The following is a 17,850-nucleotide window of genomic DNA, read 5'->3' as shown; positions in this document are numbered from 1 at the left end:
AGAGTGCAAAACCGACCATTTCGATATATGAGCCGTTATTTTTGAATAAACTATAATTAAAAATATTTTTTTTATTATTATTATTACTAAAGCAATATATCATCTGACATAGATATCAAGCTTTATGAATGTGGCAAAAAGAAAAACATATAACTAAGAAGAGACTAGAACCCTTAATGAACAATAATTATTTATAGCACTTGCAAACATTGATTTATTGATTATTAAAATCGGTTTGGTAAGTCAGTCTTCGACGATGATCTGCAGTATTTATCAGCTCCGTAGCCAGTTGATTTGGGTAATTCTCTAGCTAACTGATGTTAGTTTACTTTTGGATTTCATCGTTTGTGAAGAACCTTGGAGCATTGGTAATTTTTCTCAGCGTTTTGGACTGGAATCTCTGTATTATATCAATACTGGTATTACAGGCAGGTCCATATCGGTTTTAGAACGGCTTTATACAGGAGCACTTTGTTTTCTGTTGATATGCAACAGTGTCTTCCTATTAGCCAGTTCATCTTATTGATAAACGTTAAGCAAATCGTGTGATATTTTTTACACTATAAAATTATTAATTTTTTTATAGAATATTTATAAATTTGGACTTATACCATTTATTATAATAACATATGAGCCGTTTTATTTTTTTATGCGGTTTAAGTCCAATTTTTGTACATTAGGTACCAAAAAAGTATCTTTTCACACATTTTCCTACGAATGTTCTATGGACAAAGGGATTTTTGGACATAAGTTTATTAAATAATTTCAACGAATCTTAAATACCTTCGAAGGATAATATTTTTATGATAATTTACATGTAAATTTACAGAGTACGTAGTTATATTAGAGCAATAAAAATGTTGGAAATTCGGAACTTCTAAATTGACCGTTTTTAATTACCCTAATAAAATTATTTGAAAAAATTATGGAACGGGTACCAAAGAGTATGATTCCACAAGGTATATAATAGATATGAAACAAATTTTCAGTCAGTATTCGAAAATCAGTTTAACTAGTACTTTAACACATCGACCAGAATAAAAATGCCAGCAATCAACAGGAATAGCAGATCGGGAGTACCAAACACTAAGAACAAACAAGCTGCTCCTAAATGGAAACTTTGTTGTGAAGGAAAGACGGTGTTGTGTAAACTGCCATGCAGACGAGAGAGAATAAAAATAATTAAGATTGGCTTGAAGAAAATAAAGAACACTGCAGATATGAGAAATAAATTGCTGATACGCAATAATATAAAATTTCTCAAAAAACAGGTGAAGATGGATAAAATGAATGATCAGAAAACTTGCAGGACGATGCAGGATGACACTCATATAGAGACTGAGGAGGAAACTCGTAACATTCCCAAAAATAATTAGTTTAGGGGCCCCAACAAACCCTTAATCCGCCACTGGATATACACTATATATATATATTTTTGTAAACATATTCCATTTTGTACTTTTTTGTTGCTTTTAATAATAAAATAAATAAATTTAAAATAAACATATATTCTTTGCTATCAAATTACCATGACTATTTTTGTACCACATTTTATATGTAACAATTGACGATAAGTTTTCTTTGATTTTTACAATCGTCCAAAATACTCCTTTGTAGATCTTAATTAAACTTAATTAATGAAATTACTAAATTTTATATATTTTTATTTCTAAACTGTTAATTGTTTATAATATAAAGTTACAAAAAAATCAAGAATACTGAACATTTAATTTTGCACATAATTAAGTAATAAAATCAACAAAATAGTGTCGTTCATAATTAAACACATAAATATGAAGGAATCTTTTTTAGTAGAATTTTTCGGGAAAACGAGAAACACAAATCTTAAAATTTGCAGCCATTATTATAAAATAAATAAAATTATGTAATGGGCCGTCCATACTTCGTATTTCTGCATTCAAGTGGTATCTACCCCTAATTAATTTTGAAAATAGTTTAAAATACGCGCGGAATGCGAAGTATAATATCTGGGGTGAAGCATCACCAAGAGAGCAGAAAAGCGGACAGGTCGCAGGGGTTGCAACTCCCGGATTTAATGTTTTAAAGACTTTAAAATTGGGTATGGGGGATTTAAATTTTCCACCGCAGCATCGTCTCGATATTTAAATTTGTAACCCGGAAACCAGGAACCGGAAGAGCGCTCGCCGACACCCTGGGAAAATTTCCGGGTCGAACGTCACGACGTCCCGAATTTAGTGACTAGGAAATGATGAATACACCGCAGGTAGGGGAAGCACCCTTAACTACTTTATATTTACAGCAAGTAAAACAAAATGTTGGAATATATAAGCAATACGCTTATTAATTGTTTATTAATGACAGCTATAATATTCTATTAAATCATGATAAAACAGCATATTTGATTTATATTTTTTATTTCAGTGTTATTACATAAATGCTTAAAAGCATGAACGCGTTTCGCCTGCTTGCAAGGATTTCAGGAAAGAGAACCCTTTGGCCCACGGTTTCAGGGCGTGTCTGAAAATCGTATCAGGATTATATAAGATACGTGGATGTGAGAGGTGTTCGTGCGAAGGGTTGAATTTGAAAATGGTGGCAACGGGTGGAGTCGCAAAATTGCGGCGCATTTGGTCAAAACTACCAGGATTTTATGAAGGGTTAGAGCTGCGTTGGGGTTGCAACGACGCCGACCAACGCTGACCCTGACCTTTTGGGGCGAAGCGTCGCGGCGCCATGGAAAAATCGCATCAGGACGATAGGAAACGCAGGAGGCTTAATCCACCCCTCGCCCCATTTATAAAAGGCAGCTGCTACACATTGTCCTCCGATATAACAGCGATGTCGATGTGCAACTTGTTGCTTCCCAGCCACGTCACCTTTTTATTTCTACCCGGTATAAATAAGCATAAAAACGTGCCTAAAAGCAATGCCCCGGACACAAGAAATATCGGCAGCTCACATCTTGTATCCATGAACAATCCAAATATCAAATTGCTAACCATAGCACCAATTCTTCCGAATAAGATAACAAAGCACAGCCCTACAGCGGCTACACTGCTTGGAATCAATTCAACAGCGACACTACCTATAGCCACGTTTCCTGTGGCCATAGCCCCTTGGAATAGACATGCTACCAGCAAATTTTCCCAAGAAGATCTTAAAAAGTAGATGCTACCAGAAGCTATTGCTCCCAAAGCCATCGTCAGCACAGGCACCAACCTCTGAGAAACTTTCCCATTCATATAACCAGACATCAAGTTACCCATCACGCAACAAGTACCGATCATCAATGTGCTTTCGAACAGCTTAAAATCAAACACCTTATCTTCATCAATTACCATCGAAGCCAAATCCTTCACCGTAAAAGTATCATTCGGAAAATTCGCTTCAAAATATTGAAAACGCAGAAACAATTCAGGAAGCCACAATCCCAAACCAATGTAACTGCAAATAAATCAATTAATTTCTATTTAATTAACATTAAGCCTAATTACCTAAACATATTGCAAAACATTATGCAACTTATCAAAACGGTCAAGCTGGCGGTCTGCGATCGAAAAAGTCTTCTCATCTGCTTCAACATATTCTTAAATATGACCGAAAGTTTACCGCAAGCATTCACTTCGCTCTCGCTCCTCAAACAGTTGATAGCAAAGTCAGATCTGCGGTTGTCCCAATGCATTGCTTTCAAAACAATCAGAGCTTCTTCCGTTTGACCCGTGTTCACCAAATACCTTGGAGTTTCCGGCATTCGAATCAACCATAAACCGGTTAACAACTCTGGTATTGCTAGCAGGAAAACAAATACACGCCACGACTCGAATTGAAGATCTAATGGCAGAATGAAGTATGCTATTGTAGGAAGCAAAGGCCAGGACAAGGTGAAAGCCGCTCCCAAATAGCAAACACTCTTAGAACGAATTTTTGCCGCGTGGAATTCAGCTAAGTAGTTAAAAACTATAGTTCCTGGAGCTCCGATTAAGAAACCGTTGCTGAATCTGCAAAAGATCAGCACGCGATAATCGGAGATGCAGGACCATATTGTTGTTACAAGAAAATCGCTGATTAATGTTATAATAAGGATTTTTCTGCGACCATAGGAATCGGCCAAAGATCCCCAAAGGAAAGCACTGGAAATACCGCCAAGTTGAAAGGCTACGTTCAAGAAGCCAATTTGCACAGAAGTTATTTTCAAGGATTTTTCGGCCGATGGAAACACGTACGATGGAAGACCGTTTTGGAATCCGTTCGTTAACAAGCAGATTGCACTAATCGCAATTATTTTATAATGGAACTTTCCATATCCTAAAAGATTTTTTTAAAGACTATATATTTAACTATTAGTTTAATTACCTGCTAACTCTAATGCAGTATCTAAATCTACGCTCTTAAAGTCGTTGCCCTTTTCTATGAAGCTTTTCGGCAGATACACGTTTTTTAGACTCATATTTGAATCAATTATTAATGTATATTATCTTATTTTTATCACTAATTATGAATCGTTAATTTAGAAAGCAATAATAAGTTGTCAAAGGGCTAGGTGTGAAATGAGTGGGAAAAACTGCAACGACTCATTTATATAGGAATCGGTCGAACAGGTGGGAAAGGTAATTGATTTCCTATCCAGATAAATCATCTCTAACGACTACAAAATCAAGGTTATTGGCACGGAACGTAAACAGCAATTATTTGTCGAATTGATGATGTCGGGGGAGGTAAGGAAACAACGGGAGCGCACAGAAATCAATAAGAATTATTCAAGGGAAAATATGCGTCGGTAGAAAAAGATAGATAGGGTTTGATGTGTTTCGGTGGAAGGAAATGGTCGAACGCTTTCCTTTTCCAACTTGAGAAAAGGGTCGCTGTTAGGTATCTTCTAGGGAAATTCGGGTAGCAGGATAGCAGGACCCAGTAGGATGTGCTTGCAGGGTGAAAGCTTTCCACCAGCGGTAGATCAATAAGTACAAGCACAAGGGTGCGTTTTAAACGGTTCGGCCTCAATTAAGTTTTGCTCAGAATTGATACTGCGTCTATTGCATTAACTAGACTATTATCTTTAATAGCTCTCCAACCTTTTATAGGAAATAAATTGCCCACAGATAGAGCGTCAATAGCCTGCATAGCAGGGCAGCAGAATATGAAAGAGGGGCTTTTGAGAGTTTCACTCGTTATCACTTACGTAATTATGAAAACGAGCTTTCCACATTTAAATTATTTCATCTTGATACACTTTTAATTTTACTAATAAGACAATACTTCTAAATTAAAAAAAAAGTATAAATTAACGTAAATAAATAAATAAAAATAAATAAAATAAATTTAAAAATAGATAGAATAGCGGAAAATTTAAAATAACATATAACAATTTTCCATGTTTTTGTTTAACTACCTGCATTAAACACATAATATATACTGTGTTTGCAGTTGCAAGCACGTAAATTGCTTAGGATTTAGTTCAAAATTGCATAGTAACGCAACGAGAAAATTTAACTTTAAATGTAGTAGACGGCATAAGAATGATGTAATAATTTTTGACGTAAATTGCAGTTGAGTATAAAGGTGGACACATTCCCATGTAACAACAGATTGCAATCAGACTTCACCGCAACAAAATCTGAATATTGTATTTTGTTACATTTTATGCTAATCTTAGTTGAATCAAATAACAGAATGCAAAAAAATAATTTCACAATGTCTACACATATTCTTTAGACATTATTTGTTTTATGTTGGATTTAGATGTATAAATATTTGCCAAGAATTTACGCTATTTTTAAAAACTTTTTATATTACAATTGTACGATACAGTTTTCGCCTACATTCTTACAAAGATAGCGTCCAAAGCTTCTACACGCCACGGTAATTGTTAATCTTTAATGCGCCCACCTAATACTCTCGGATTTGTGACGAGCAAATAGTCTAAATACGTCACCGCATCGTCGCAATTATCTTAAATAGTCCAGAAAGCCGGGTCCGGTTTCTAGCATTCGTCACATAGTCACCTAGCAAAATGGGCCAAAGTAAGTCTATTTCACAATATATCGTAAACTATTAATTAACTGTAATGTATACTTTCAGGTGCGGAAGATGACGGAGGTCAAGAGGATGGTCTCAGCATCGAATGTCAAATGGATAGTAAATCTGAGATATCTACTATTCAATTAAGCGTAGTCAATAATAATAAACCCAAAAGCGATGATTCCAAATTTGACTTTACATCAACCGACATCGAAGATGCTCTTGAAGAAACTGGTAAGATTAATTTGAAGATTTTAAGTCAAATAATTTTACTATTCTTTTAAAGGTTTCGGTAAATTCCATTTGTTCCTCATCCTCACATGCGGATTAATTCTGTATGCCGTCACCAGCGAGTGTTACTCCATAGGTTACATCCTTCCAGCAGCCCAATGCGATTTAAATTTATCCGTCGATGACAAATCCTTATTAACGTCCATTGGTTTCATCGGCGTGATGACCACGCAATTCATCTGGGGTTTCGTCTCCGACACGAAAGGACGCAAGAACTGCCTCATCTACACGCTCTTCCTCACTGTACTCTTCAGCTTAGGCTCTTGCCTATCCCCATATTTATGGTTATTCTTAATCTTCAGATTCCTGAACGGAGTAACGTAAGTTGTTTCAATGATTTTATTTAAATTATTTAAATGTTATAACCTGCAGAATTTCTTGCGCTTCTGGTACGGTATTCGCGTACATGGGAGAATTCCTGGCAATGAAACATCGACAAACAAGTATAATGATATCCTGCATCTTCATCGGACTATCAATTTTCCTGCTACCTTGCATGGCTTGGGCTGTGCTTCCTCTTAAATTCTCCTGGAATATCTTCGGCTTCGAGTTTCTACCTTGGAGATTATTCATATTGATCAGCTCCGCGCCTACTCTCTCAGCATGCGTAGCTCTATTCTTCCTACCGGAAAGTCCTAAATACCTTCTACAAGTCGGAAGAGATAAAGAAGCTCTCAAAGTGCTCAGAACTATACATAGTTGGAATTTTAAAAATGAAAAATTCAAGGTTAAAAAGTTGAACAAGCCTGAATCCGTCGAGCGAAAGGATAATGTTATAGTCGGTTTCCTAAAACAGATCTATGCTCTGTTCACGTTGAAATACTTGAAGAGCAGCTTAGTAACTTGCAGCTTACAGTTTGGAACTTTGGTGGCTTCAAGTGGTCTTCTGCTTTGGTATCCTGATATTCTTCTGCAGGTGTCTAAAAGCACGGAAGAGGCGACTGTGTGTCAAGCTATCAGTTCGGGTAACCAATTTCTGGATTCGGGTGATGATCTGATTGAATGCAGCAACGAAATCGGAACTTCAATATTTACTCAAAACATTTACATTGGTGTAGCCTACTTGATTGGATTCGTCATCAATTGTCTTGGCGTGAAGAGGCTCGGCATTCGGATGCTCTTAATACTCTACTTGATTTCATCTGCTTTGGCCACTGCTTTATTGTACTGGGTTACGGATAAGTTGGCCATAGATATTCTGTATATAATTGTATTAGCTGGAAGTGGTCTTTGCGTTGGTTTAGTGAACACCGCTGTAATTGACTTGTTCCCAACGCATTTGAGGGCTATGGCTGGATGCGTTACCATATTTTGTGGTCGTCTTGGAAGCGTCATATCCAGCTCCATCTTTGGACACTTGCTGCAATGGAACTGCGACATCACATATTTCCTTTATGCATTTAATTTGTTAGGTGAGTTCTAATTGTTCATTATCCTTAAGTTTCTACAAATAATCATAAGATCAGTACTTAATATAACTCAAGATTCTATTTTATAAATTAATTTATATTTTTTTTACTTTGACCCATTTTTAATATTTTCGATTAATCTTATGTGAGTGATTTAATCTAAAACTATGGATTGTAGCTTAAAAATTAGCCTTGATATGTCGATATCTCGGCTAAAATCACATAATCAAAGTACTGAATGGGTTAATTCTTTAAAATAACAAATGTCTAGATTCACATAGTAGCCGTTTTTACGTAGTATAAAAATGGATAAGATAAAACTGATATTGCAAAACCGTGAACTTGAAGTCGCGTAATCTATAAAACAAAAACTATTTATATTTTTTCTTTCTGTTACAGGATGTGCCATACTCTCCATCTTTATATACAAAAGAACTGCAGCTCAATGATCGATTTTACTTCATCTGCAGCTCAATAGATACGCCTAATTAGTTCCAAACATGTGATATTATTTTTTAAACGGTTTTGTACAAACAATAAACAGAGCGAGAGAAAAACTCAGCCGTATACAAAAAGGGAAACAACATTGTCTTACAATTTAGGTGCATAGGCACGTGTCATTACTAACAAATGATAAACTTGATTATTAAAAAAGCCTGCCGTTCGATGTACTAATTCAGTCGATGCTTGCGAACTTACGCCGCACTTGATAATGTGATTATAATTACACTACTTGCCATTTATTTCTGTAAGTGATTCTGATATACTTTGAGTAAATTTATAAAATTTATATGGATTAAGTAACTTGTTTATGAACTTTTTTATATAATCAATGCGACCTCATGCTGATTATAGCGGAACACAATAGCAATTGTCTGATGGAAGTGGGAGAAAAGCAATTGAATAAATATATTTATCCGTTGCAAATATTGAACATTAGTATTTGAGAACGCTGCTGTGCAAATGTTAGTTAAAAAATTAAAGATAAAAGTTCGGTGTTGATTCAATTTAATTTGATGAAAATGTGCAAATAGACATGGCAAGTCACGGTCCTTATTATTCGAAAATGAGCTGCCTAATTTAATGCTGCCGTAAATCTCAGCATTTGCATATTTAAATCCAAACGCAAACTTTGAACAGATAACAAAATTTGTAACGTAAATTTCAGTATTTCATTGCGTTTTAAGTAATGAGTGAGTGAAAGTTGTAAATGAAAAAATGGGTTTTCAAAACTATAATTCTTGCGATAGGAAGCATAAATTCGAGGAAGCAGTCGCATTAACAGGTTATTATTCATAATGTATAGTGGCAAGTAAATACATTGATTAAATTCATTTAGGATATGGAAAATTCAACCTGAAAATACTTCTGGCTTCGGGAGGATGTTTGATGGTTGTGATCATAGAAACTATGGCGATGATGTTCGTAGTTCCGGCATCGCAATGCGATCTAGACTTGAGCCTTTCAACGAAAGGTTTATTATCGGCCATCAGTTTCTTAGGAGTTGTCTCGAGTTCTCATATGTGGGGCTTCATAGCCGATACCAGAGGTAGAAGAAACGTTCTCATAGTCAGCATGATCATGAGCTTCATCACTAGTCTAATATCAAGCATAATCCCATACGATTGGCTCTTTATTTTCATTAGATTTATAAATGGATTTTTGTAAGTAATTACATTACCAAAATGTATAAAATTATTAATTTTATGATATATTAGCGTTGGCGGGGCGTCTGCTGTAGTCTACGCTTATGCAGGTGAATTCCACGATAGGATTTACAGACCAAAAGTGGTTTCGTGGATAGCAACTTTTGTAGCTTTTGGGAATATGCTGATACCAGGATTAGCGTGGTTGATCCTTCCTTTAGACTTCAATTTTCCCATATCGTTTTTAGAAAACGGTTTCCGTCCATGGCGTTTATTGGTGATATGTTACGGTCTTCCCAGTCTATTATTCGCTTTCTTCTTATCGCACTTACCAGAAAGCCCGAAGTACTTGGTAGCTCAAGGAAGATGCGAAGAGGCTCTAAATATACTTAAACACATGTACTCTAAAAATTACAATAGAAATCCAGACGAATTTCCTGTATTTGAAATTGAATCTGAAGAGGACTTAAGTCTCAAGAACGGTGGTGTATTGAAGACCATGTGGTTCCAAACAGCGCCTCTTTTCAAAAAACCCTACTTACTAAAAACTTTAATGGTTTCCTTTCTACAATTCGGAGCTTTCTTCTCGTAAGATCATGAAGAACAAACTAAATAAATATAATCAATTGATCCAACAGTTCTTCAGGTTTGATCATGTGGTACCCAGAGGTTCTTAACAGAATGGCGAGCTTTAGCGTCGCGAATCCCGACGAATCCGTGGAAATGTGCAAATCCATAGAGTATTACAACGAAATTACTGCTAATTCAACTGTGATTATGCAAAATATATTGAAAATAAATCAATGCATTCATTTATATAATTTTAGATTACTAGTGATATTTGCATGGATACAGTTGATGTGAATGCGTTTTTAACATCTTTGCTTATCGGAGTCGTTTTTGCATTTATGTACATCTTCATTGGTGCTGTTATCAACATCGTCGGAGCCAAGAAACTTCTTATTTCATTATTGATAATAACCACAAGCTGTGGTATTGCTGCGCAAAATGTTAAGGAACAACTTTCCACTCAAATATTGATGGGTATTTTCTTGACGGAAGCTACATGTGTTGGCATTATAAATGCCATAGTTGTGGAACTGTTTCCAACTCAACTAAGAGCCATGGCTTTAGCTATTTCTTTGATGGCCGGAAGGTTTGGAGCCGTGGCTGGTTCCAATGCTACAGGACCGATTATTTACTCGATATGCAATTATATGTACTACATATTTGCAGTGGATCATTTATGTAAGTTGCAAAAAAATAAATAATGGAACAGATGTTAATTAATTTATTTTATAGTGTTAATAATAACAGTCTTGCTGCTACCATCTCCACCGAGCATCAAGAAGATGATACAACCTAATGTTTAGAACAGAAATAAAAATATTTATTGAATAATTTAAAGTTTATTTTATGTTTTCATAAATGTCATCAAACAAATTCCTGATTATATTATTGCAGTTAACGTAATAAAAATGAAATACGTCAACTTTCTGTAATTTATACTGTAGTTTAATTAACTTTTGTTATTTGTTTTTTACCTTATTCATTATCTTATTACCTTATTCATTATCTCGAATAATCTATGTTGAGATCACAAGTGCACATAAAATTTAAAGTAACTTAAGAAATACATACTTTATTTAATACGTACTGTTTTATGTATATTTTTTATATGCAAATATTTATCTGATAGTGTTTTTAAAAAAATTGTCAATTCTGTGCCTGATATATCCATTCATTTTGTAGAATGGATTGTACACTATAAAATAAATTATAATTTATAGAAAATTAATAAAAACATCTTAGTTATGATTACAATATATATTTTTTAATTAAGAAAATTAATGTTATGTGCATGAGTATTTTTTAACTGAATCACCGAATACTATGCTAGTCACGTTTTCGTCATTGAGCTTTGCAATGCTAAACCTTGTGTACATAGTGATAGGGCATTGAAGATAGAAAGTGAATATTCCACAATGAATAGTAGATTTTAAGGAGTCCAACAAGAAAGATGGGTTTCGACGTAATACCGCTTACAAAGCACACCTTCGAAGATGCCGTGTCGCTCACTGGTTTGTACCAAATAATTAATAACTTATTTGAAATTCATTCAATTGATAATCTTCTAGGATATGGAAAGTTCAACCTGCAGATTCTTTTTGCATCCGGAGGATGTCTTATGATGGTAATAATAGAAACAATGTCGATGATGTTCATAATACCAAGCGCTCACTGCGACCTCAATTTAAACTTAACTACGAAAGGACTTCTATCAGCTATCAGCTTTCTTGGTTCCGTCTCAAGTTCGCATATGTGGGGCTTCATCGCCGACACCAAAGGCAGAAGAAACGTGCTCATCATCAGCATGGTGATGAGCTGCGTAACTAGTATAATATCGAGCATAACCCCATACGACTGGATGTTCATCCTGATCAGATTCATAAACGGATTCTTGTAATTTGGTGTACCCTTCAAAACGCTTTCGCTTATTAAGTAACTGCTTTCAGTGTGGGTGGAAGCTCGGCTGTGGTTTACGCTTACGTTGGAGAATTCCACGATAAAACGCACAGACCCAAGGTGGTTTCTTGGATAACAACATTCGTTGCTTTTGGAAACATGGTAATCCCAGGTCTGGCTTGGCTGATCCTTCCACTAGACTTCCACTTCAATCTCTTCATCTTAGAGCACGGCTTTCGGCCTTGGAGGTTATTGGTCATTTGCAATAGTCTACCAAGTCTGTTCTTCGCTTTCTGGTTGTTGCGTTTACCGGAAAGCCCGAAATACTTAATAGCTAGAGGAAAGTGCCAGGAAGCTCTGGAAATCTTAAAAACGATGTACGCTGTGAATACGGGAAACCCGCGGGATGAGTTTCCAGTGACAGAGATCAAATCCGAGGAAGACTTGGAGAGCAATCTGAAGATAGATGGAGTTCTGACCACAATGTGGAAACAAACAGCACCACTATTTCAAACACCATATCTACTAAAAACACTAATGGTCTGCTTCTTACAATTCGGAACTTTCTTTTCGTAAGAAAATTAACAAATGTTTGATAACATTCAATAAAACTACATATACATTACAGGTCATCAGGTCTAATAATGTGGTTTCCAGAATTATTAAATCAGATGACTATTTTCGCATCGAACAATCCTGGTAGACCAATTCAGTTATGCACATCAGTAGCTTACTCCAACTACATTACAAACGCCACCGTACGCAAATTTGGATTTGAAATATGGGTTTCCAAGAGTAATATTAAAATTATTTTATTTTAGGCATTGGCAGACATTTGCATTGATTCTGTGGATACAACAACTTTCGTAACAACTTTAATCGTCGCAGTGCTTTTTGCTGTAATGTACATCGTCATTGGAATCATAATAAACATAATTGGTGGCAAGAAACTCTTGATAACTCTAATCACCATAGCCACGGCTTGTGGTCTCGCTGCCCCATACATTGAAGGAGAAATTCCTTCCATAGCTTTAATAGGAATCTTCTTAACAGTAGCTACATGCGTTGGTATCATAAACGCAATTGTCGTAGAACTGTATCCCACTCAGCTAAGAGCCATGGCTTTATCAATCTCGTTGATGTCTGGACGTATTGGGGCTGTGGTTGGATCAAACGCCGTCGGACCTCTGATCTACAACCTATGCGAATACATGTTTTACATATTCACCGTTGATCATTTGCGTAAGTATTAAACAAAGCTACATTCTAGTAATATCTCTAAATTATCAATTAATTACAGTGTTGATACTAATAGTTGTGTTGTTACCATCGCCATCCAAACAAAAGATGATACAACCGAAAGTCTAAATATAATATACATAATAATTTATTGCGAAATAAGTCTACGCCTTGAACAATTTAAATTTCTTAAAATATTTTTGGATCTCCTCTTTGGGATACGGCTTGGCCGCAATGCAAGTTGGAATATTCTCGGGCTGCTCGAACCACAGTTTGTGCTTCACATCCGCCTCCTCCAGCTTAGATTTAAGACCCATCAAAGAGCTCTCGTCGCTCGCTTCAAGAACTACAGTGTGCATGTTATCCAGATCTTTTAGATATGTTGCCATGTGATCATCTTCATAGTATAAATGGGTCACAGCTGTGGCGGCATGGCAAGCTTGTGCTATCAGAGCTCCAACTGGCCACTTCAACTCCTTCAGAAGATCACCCCTAACAACCACATATTGTATTATTGCTGAAGACATCTCAGGTCCTGAAAAAAATCAAACTTATTTTACTTATAGTCTTTTAATTTTATTATTGTTAACGTATATTAATGTATTTATTTAAATAATTAGTGTAAAATAGATATAATGAATTCATATGAAGTTGAACAAATAATTTTACAAGGAGCAGTCATAATGTCGTGTAAACAAAATACGGTAGCAACGTTTTCCTATTTGAAAAGAGCTTAAGTCAATATAATCTGTCTTTATGATTAGCAAGCAATTATGCAACATTTCAAATTTAATTATGAAAAATCTATACTTTCAAAAGCCTTTTCTCGTTCCACTTAATTCCTTGCATTGTCCACAAACCTAGTATACCTTTGATATTAAATAATAATATCAAAATATAATAATTTATAAAGGAAAAGATTTTAAAATCCATCACTCATTCCAACCAAGTATACTTGCATGTAAGATAAATTGCATAAATTACCAAAATAGTTGAACTGTTCTAAGATTAATATATTAATGACAATATTAAATGTTAATAATAATAGATAACTAATTATATAGTTTGCAAAATTAATTTGACCGTCGACTAATAATATTGCAATTAGTATTCAATATAGAAGAATATAAAAAACTAGATGTGATTATTGATGAAAATTACATGTTTATATGCAATAAAAGATAATAAATAATATTATAATATTATAAATCCTTCATTTTGTAAATCCTTCATTCAAAGCTGACTTCATTTTAATTCTGATAGGAATCCTGCCCCTATTATATTACAAAGTGCAAGGAAAACTTCACAATAATCTTGTGATTAGAGTAGATAAAGTAAGAGAAAACATTTCGACTTATAACTACTGAAGTGTGCATTTAATAAAAGTTAGTGTGTATTCACCTATTCTTCAAACAGCTGCAGTTCGTATCAGACGCCGCCTCCTACTACTCAAAATAACGTGATTTGTGTGATAAATTTGAAGTAACCTAAAAAAATCTTCTAAAATGCCAGAACTAATCAATGATGCTAAAACTTTCCGCGAGAAAATTAAGTAAGTTTTATTGATTGCTTTAATATTTTTATCTTAATTCTATGTGTGTTTTCAGGAGTGCTAATCTCACTGTGATTCACTTCTCTGCTGATTTTGCAGAGCAGTGCAAAGACATTGATAATTTGCTTGATACCATTGCCAAAGACAAAACAAAATATGGTTCTGTGCAATTTTGCAAGTGCATTGCTGAAGAGCTGTCCGACATTTCTTTAGAGAATAAAATTGATTCTGTGCCTACACTGCTTTTCTACAAGTTCCATGAAGTTGTAGGTAGGGTTGATGGAGCCAATCCGGCTGAAATCACAAAGAAGTTGGCAGAGTTAGCCAATGCTCCAGACACTTTACAAGACAGATTAAAGCAGTTGATCAATTTAAGCAAAGTCATGTTATTCATGAAGGGAGATAGAGTACAACCCAAATGTGGTTTTAGCAGACAAATCATTCAAATTTTAGATGATCTCAAGTAAGTTTATTTGAATATTGTACATTAATAATTTATTAATATATTCTTTTGCTTATAGAATTGAATACAAGACCTTTGACATTCTAACAAATGAAGCTGTTCGCCAAGGATTAAAGGAGTACTCAGATTGGCCAACTTATCCACAACTCTACTGCAATGGAAATTTAGTTGGAGGGTTGGATGTTGTAAAGGAATTGAGAGAATCTGATGAGTTGATTGGAGTTTTGAATGAATGAAGAAGATAAACACAATAACTTTGCTGGAAATATTTAATAAAAAGTAAATAAATAATTTTGACAACTTGCAATTAAATTAAACAAAACTACTTATGTCACCTCTTGTCCCAATTCCTAAAACATCTTTAGATGAAAACTCTAGTGAACAGTGAATTTTATTAAAGCAATTTGTAGAAGAGGGATTGTTCAAAGGGTTCCAACAAGTGAGTAAAAAGCAATCTAAGTAGTATTAAGTGATTAGTGTTTTTATTTTATTTCTTGCTTTATATTTTATAAGTGATTTTAAAAAATGAGATGAGTTTCAAATGCGAACGAAAAAAATTATCATAAAGACGCTTCAGCAGTGTCCTCTGTCTTCTACACGCCTTCTGGGTGCGGCCTTAATAATGTTATCCACGCGAAGAATCATCTCGGCGGCTTCTGAAGCTGACAGCAAGACCTGTCTTTTAACTACGAAGGATTCGGTGATACCTAACGTCTTCATGTCACCAACTTCTCCCTTGTCCATGTTCAAACCTTTGGTGCTCTTGGAGTCGTTGGCGTGTGCAGCCCTCAACTCGCTGACTAATTCCGCTGAATCGTATCCGGCATTATCGGCGATGATAGTTGGCAGCTGTTGCAAAGCTCTTGCGAACGCTTCCATTGCTACGGCTTCTTTGCCCGGTGTCTTGGCGGCAGCTTCTTGAACAGCGACGGCCATCAGCATCTCGCTGCATCCACCTCCGTAGACGATGCGAGATTCTTTGACTGTAGCGGCTAAAACGCACAAGGCATCATGCAACGACCTATCAGCTTCATCGATAATTTGTTGAGTAGCACCGCGAATCACGATGGTGCAGGCTTCACCAAGGGCGACGCCGGAGAATCTCAGCAAGAGATCTTCACCAATCATGATTTCTTCGATAACATCGCAGGTTCCCAATTTGACCAATTCTGGATTATCAAAAGTGGAAACGATTTCACCTCCAGTTACCAAAGCCAATCTTTCGATTCCATCGAAATCGGCATGTTCAATGGCCGCAACTCCAGCATCAGCAAACAATTGTTCGGGGTAATTGTAGATCAATTGACGGTTAATAAAGACGTTGCAGTTATGCTTCAAGATTTTGCCAACCTTGTCCTTCATCTTTTCCTTTTCTGCTGATTCCAGTTCAGCAATCTTCGCCATTGAATCAACCTTAATGTGACTTCCAAAAACTTTAATCTTATCAGTGTCCATAGGGGTGTTTGCAATCAAAATCTTTGCATTTTCAATTCTCTTTGGTTGATGCACACCAACTTTCTTGTCCAACAAGAAACCTTCATCCAAAAAGGATTCTTCTAAGGTGCCACCCTTCTTCTTGATAATTTGAATGGCTGAGAGCTCTCCTGATCCCTTCAACCTCAAAATGGCATCTACAGCCAGTTTGGAGAAATATTCTTTGTGTTGTGAAAGAATTTTCGAGCTCAAAGTAGTTCTGGCAATGTTCATCAAATCTTCCCTGAACCTTTCAGAATCAGCACTGTTGTCCATTGAAAAATCCCTCAGAGCTTTCCTGGCTACATCAACAGCCTTCCTCCATCCAGCAATAATGACCTGAGGATGAATCTTTTGTTCCACCAATTTTTCAGCTTCTTTCAGCAACTCAGATGCCAGTACTGTAACAGATGTGGTTCCATCACCAACTTCATCATCTTGAACTTTCGACATGTCCACCAAGATTTTAGCAGCAGGGTTGTCAACACCCACAGACTTTAAGATGGTGGCTCCATCATTGGTCACTTCAACCTGTCCATAACTGCGGCCAGATGAGATCAGAATTTTATCCATTCCTTTTGGTCCTAGGGTACTCTTGACCAATTCTCCAATGGCAATTGCACCAATGAAACTGGACATACGAGCCAATTCGGCCTTGTCTTCCTCAGCCTCATTTTTCAATATCCTAACTGGATTCAAGGAAACCTATAACAAGATATTCATTAGATTTAATAAAGAGAAAAGCACGTGGGTTGTTTTTAACGCCGGCCTCAATCCCAACCTCCCATGACACACCTGCTTTTTTAATTCGCTCAAACTCTTACAAATCGTAAAGATTTCGTTCAAACGACTATCAATTGATTATAGCAATGTGAAAATTATTAAAGGGAGAAGTATAATTACCATTTTCACGCTTTTTAACGATTCACACCAAGAAAGGAAAATTAATCACAAGTTCACCACACCGCTCGTACTAATGTCAAAATGGATTCTCTTTTGACAAAGATCTGATGTTGGTAGACTTGTAAAACGATTTCATGATTTATTTATTAGTAATATTTATAATAATTAATTAACAATATTAAATTAATATAGTAACTTGTATTTTTATTATAAAATAATGCAATTTTTAATTCCCATAAGTAGATCATCTCTTTTGTATTTTTTTTTAACTGTATGCAACCAAATCCACATTATTTAAATAAATTTGCTGCTGTACTTATTACAATTATTATTTATTAATTAATATATTCAGTATTTAGTTACCATTACCATTGCTATTATTTTATCATAAAATATTACATTTATTGA

At 35.4% G+C, this 17,850-nt stretch overlaps 7 protein-coding genes across 7 annotated transcripts; 4 read left to right on the top strand and 3 right to left on the bottom strand.

Moving 5' to 3' along the window:
* Positions 1–2,792: 2,792 nt before the first annotated feature.
* LOC108567553 (synaptic vesicle glycoprotein 2B-like) lies at positions 2,793–4,429 on the bottom strand. The gene is made up of 3 exons (XM_017928092.1): positions 4,336–4,429; positions 3,477–4,287; positions 2,793–3,426 (listed from the first exon to the last, which is right to left on the bottom strand). Exons 1-3 carry the CDS (start codon positions 4,427–4,429, stop codon positions 2,793–2,795), a joined length of 1,539 nt encoding a protein of 512 aa, XP_017783581.1.
* A 1,385-nt stretch (positions 4,430–5,814) lies between these two features.
* On the top strand, positions 5,815–8,447 carry LOC108567566 (synaptic vesicle glycoprotein 2C-like). Its single transcript, XM_017928105.1, has 5 exons — positions 5,815–6,002; positions 6,061–6,234; positions 6,287–6,611; positions 6,664–7,703; positions 8,100–8,447. Exons 1-5 carry the CDS (start codon positions 5,993–5,995, stop codon positions 8,147–8,149), a joined length of 1,599 nt encoding a protein of 532 aa, XP_017783594.1. The 5' UTR covers positions 5,815–5,992; the 3' UTR covers positions 8,150–8,447.
* A 212-nt stretch (positions 8,448–8,659) lies between these two features.
* Positions 8,660–10,780, top strand: LOC108567570 (synaptic vesicle glycoprotein 2B-like). The gene is made up of 6 exons (XM_017928110.1): positions 8,660–8,985; positions 9,040–9,364; positions 9,419–9,934; positions 9,985–10,117; positions 10,174–10,594; positions 10,649–10,780. The coding sequence occupies exons 1-6, from the start codon at positions 8,919–8,921 to the stop codon at positions 10,717–10,719; spliced, it is 1,533 nt and encodes a 510-aa protein (XP_017783599.1). The 5' UTR covers positions 8,660–8,918; the 3' UTR covers positions 10,720–10,780.
* Positions 10,781–11,187: 407 nt separating this feature from the next.
* LOC108567576 (synaptic vesicle glycoprotein 2B-like) lies at positions 11,188–13,418 on the top strand. Its single transcript, XM_017928123.1, has 6 exons — positions 11,188–11,427; positions 11,485–11,809; positions 11,863–12,384; positions 12,441–12,570; positions 12,634–13,054; positions 13,113–13,418. The coding sequence occupies exons 1-6, from the start codon at positions 11,367–11,369 to the stop codon at positions 13,178–13,180; spliced, it is 1,527 nt and encodes a 508-aa protein (XP_017783612.1). The 5' UTR covers positions 11,188–11,366; the 3' UTR covers positions 13,181–13,418.
* LOC108567578 (putative peptidyl-tRNA hydrolase PTRHD1) lies at positions 13,184–14,532 on the bottom strand. The gene is made up of 2 exons (XM_017928126.1): positions 14,453–14,532; positions 13,184–13,586 (listed from the first exon to the last, which is right to left on the bottom strand). The coding sequence occupies exon 2, from the start codon at positions 13,576–13,578 to the stop codon at positions 13,216–13,218; it is 363 nt and encodes a 120-aa protein (XP_017783615.1). The 5' UTR covers positions 13,579–13,586; positions 14,453–14,532; the 3' UTR covers positions 13,184–13,215.
* LOC108567577 (glutaredoxin 3) lies at positions 14,511–15,366 on the top strand. Its single transcript, XM_017928124.1, has 3 exons — positions 14,511–14,603; positions 14,659–15,066; positions 15,125–15,366. Exons 1-3 carry the CDS (start codon positions 14,557–14,559, stop codon positions 15,300–15,302), a joined length of 633 nt encoding a protein of 210 aa, XP_017783613.1. The 5' UTR covers positions 14,511–14,556; the 3' UTR covers positions 15,303–15,366.
* A 160-nt stretch (positions 15,367–15,526) lies between these two features.
* Positions 15,527–17,528, bottom strand: LOC108567575 (T-complex protein 1 subunit beta). Its single transcript, XM_017928122.1, has 2 exons — positions 17,443–17,528; positions 15,527–17,244 (listed from the first exon to the last, which is right to left on the bottom strand). The coding sequence occupies exons 1-2, from the start codon at positions 17,443–17,445 to the stop codon at positions 15,640–15,642; spliced, it is 1,608 nt and encodes a 535-aa protein (XP_017783611.1). The 5' UTR covers positions 17,446–17,528; the 3' UTR covers positions 15,527–15,639.
* Between the last annotated feature and the right edge of the window lie 322 nt (positions 17,529–17,850).

The sequence above is a fragment of the Nicrophorus vespilloides genome, unplaced genomic scaffold, assembly GCF_001412225.1.
Source record: "Nicrophorus vespilloides isolate i.1.1-1 unplaced genomic scaffold, Nicve_v1.0, whole genome shotgun sequence".
In the NCBI taxonomy this organism is placed as follows: Eukaryota; Metazoa; Arthropoda; class Insecta; order Coleoptera; family Silphidae; genus Nicrophorus; species Nicrophorus vespilloides.
The sequence above is the reverse complement of the archived record's forward strand: the minus strand, read 5'-3'. Positions and strand labels throughout refer to the sequence as shown.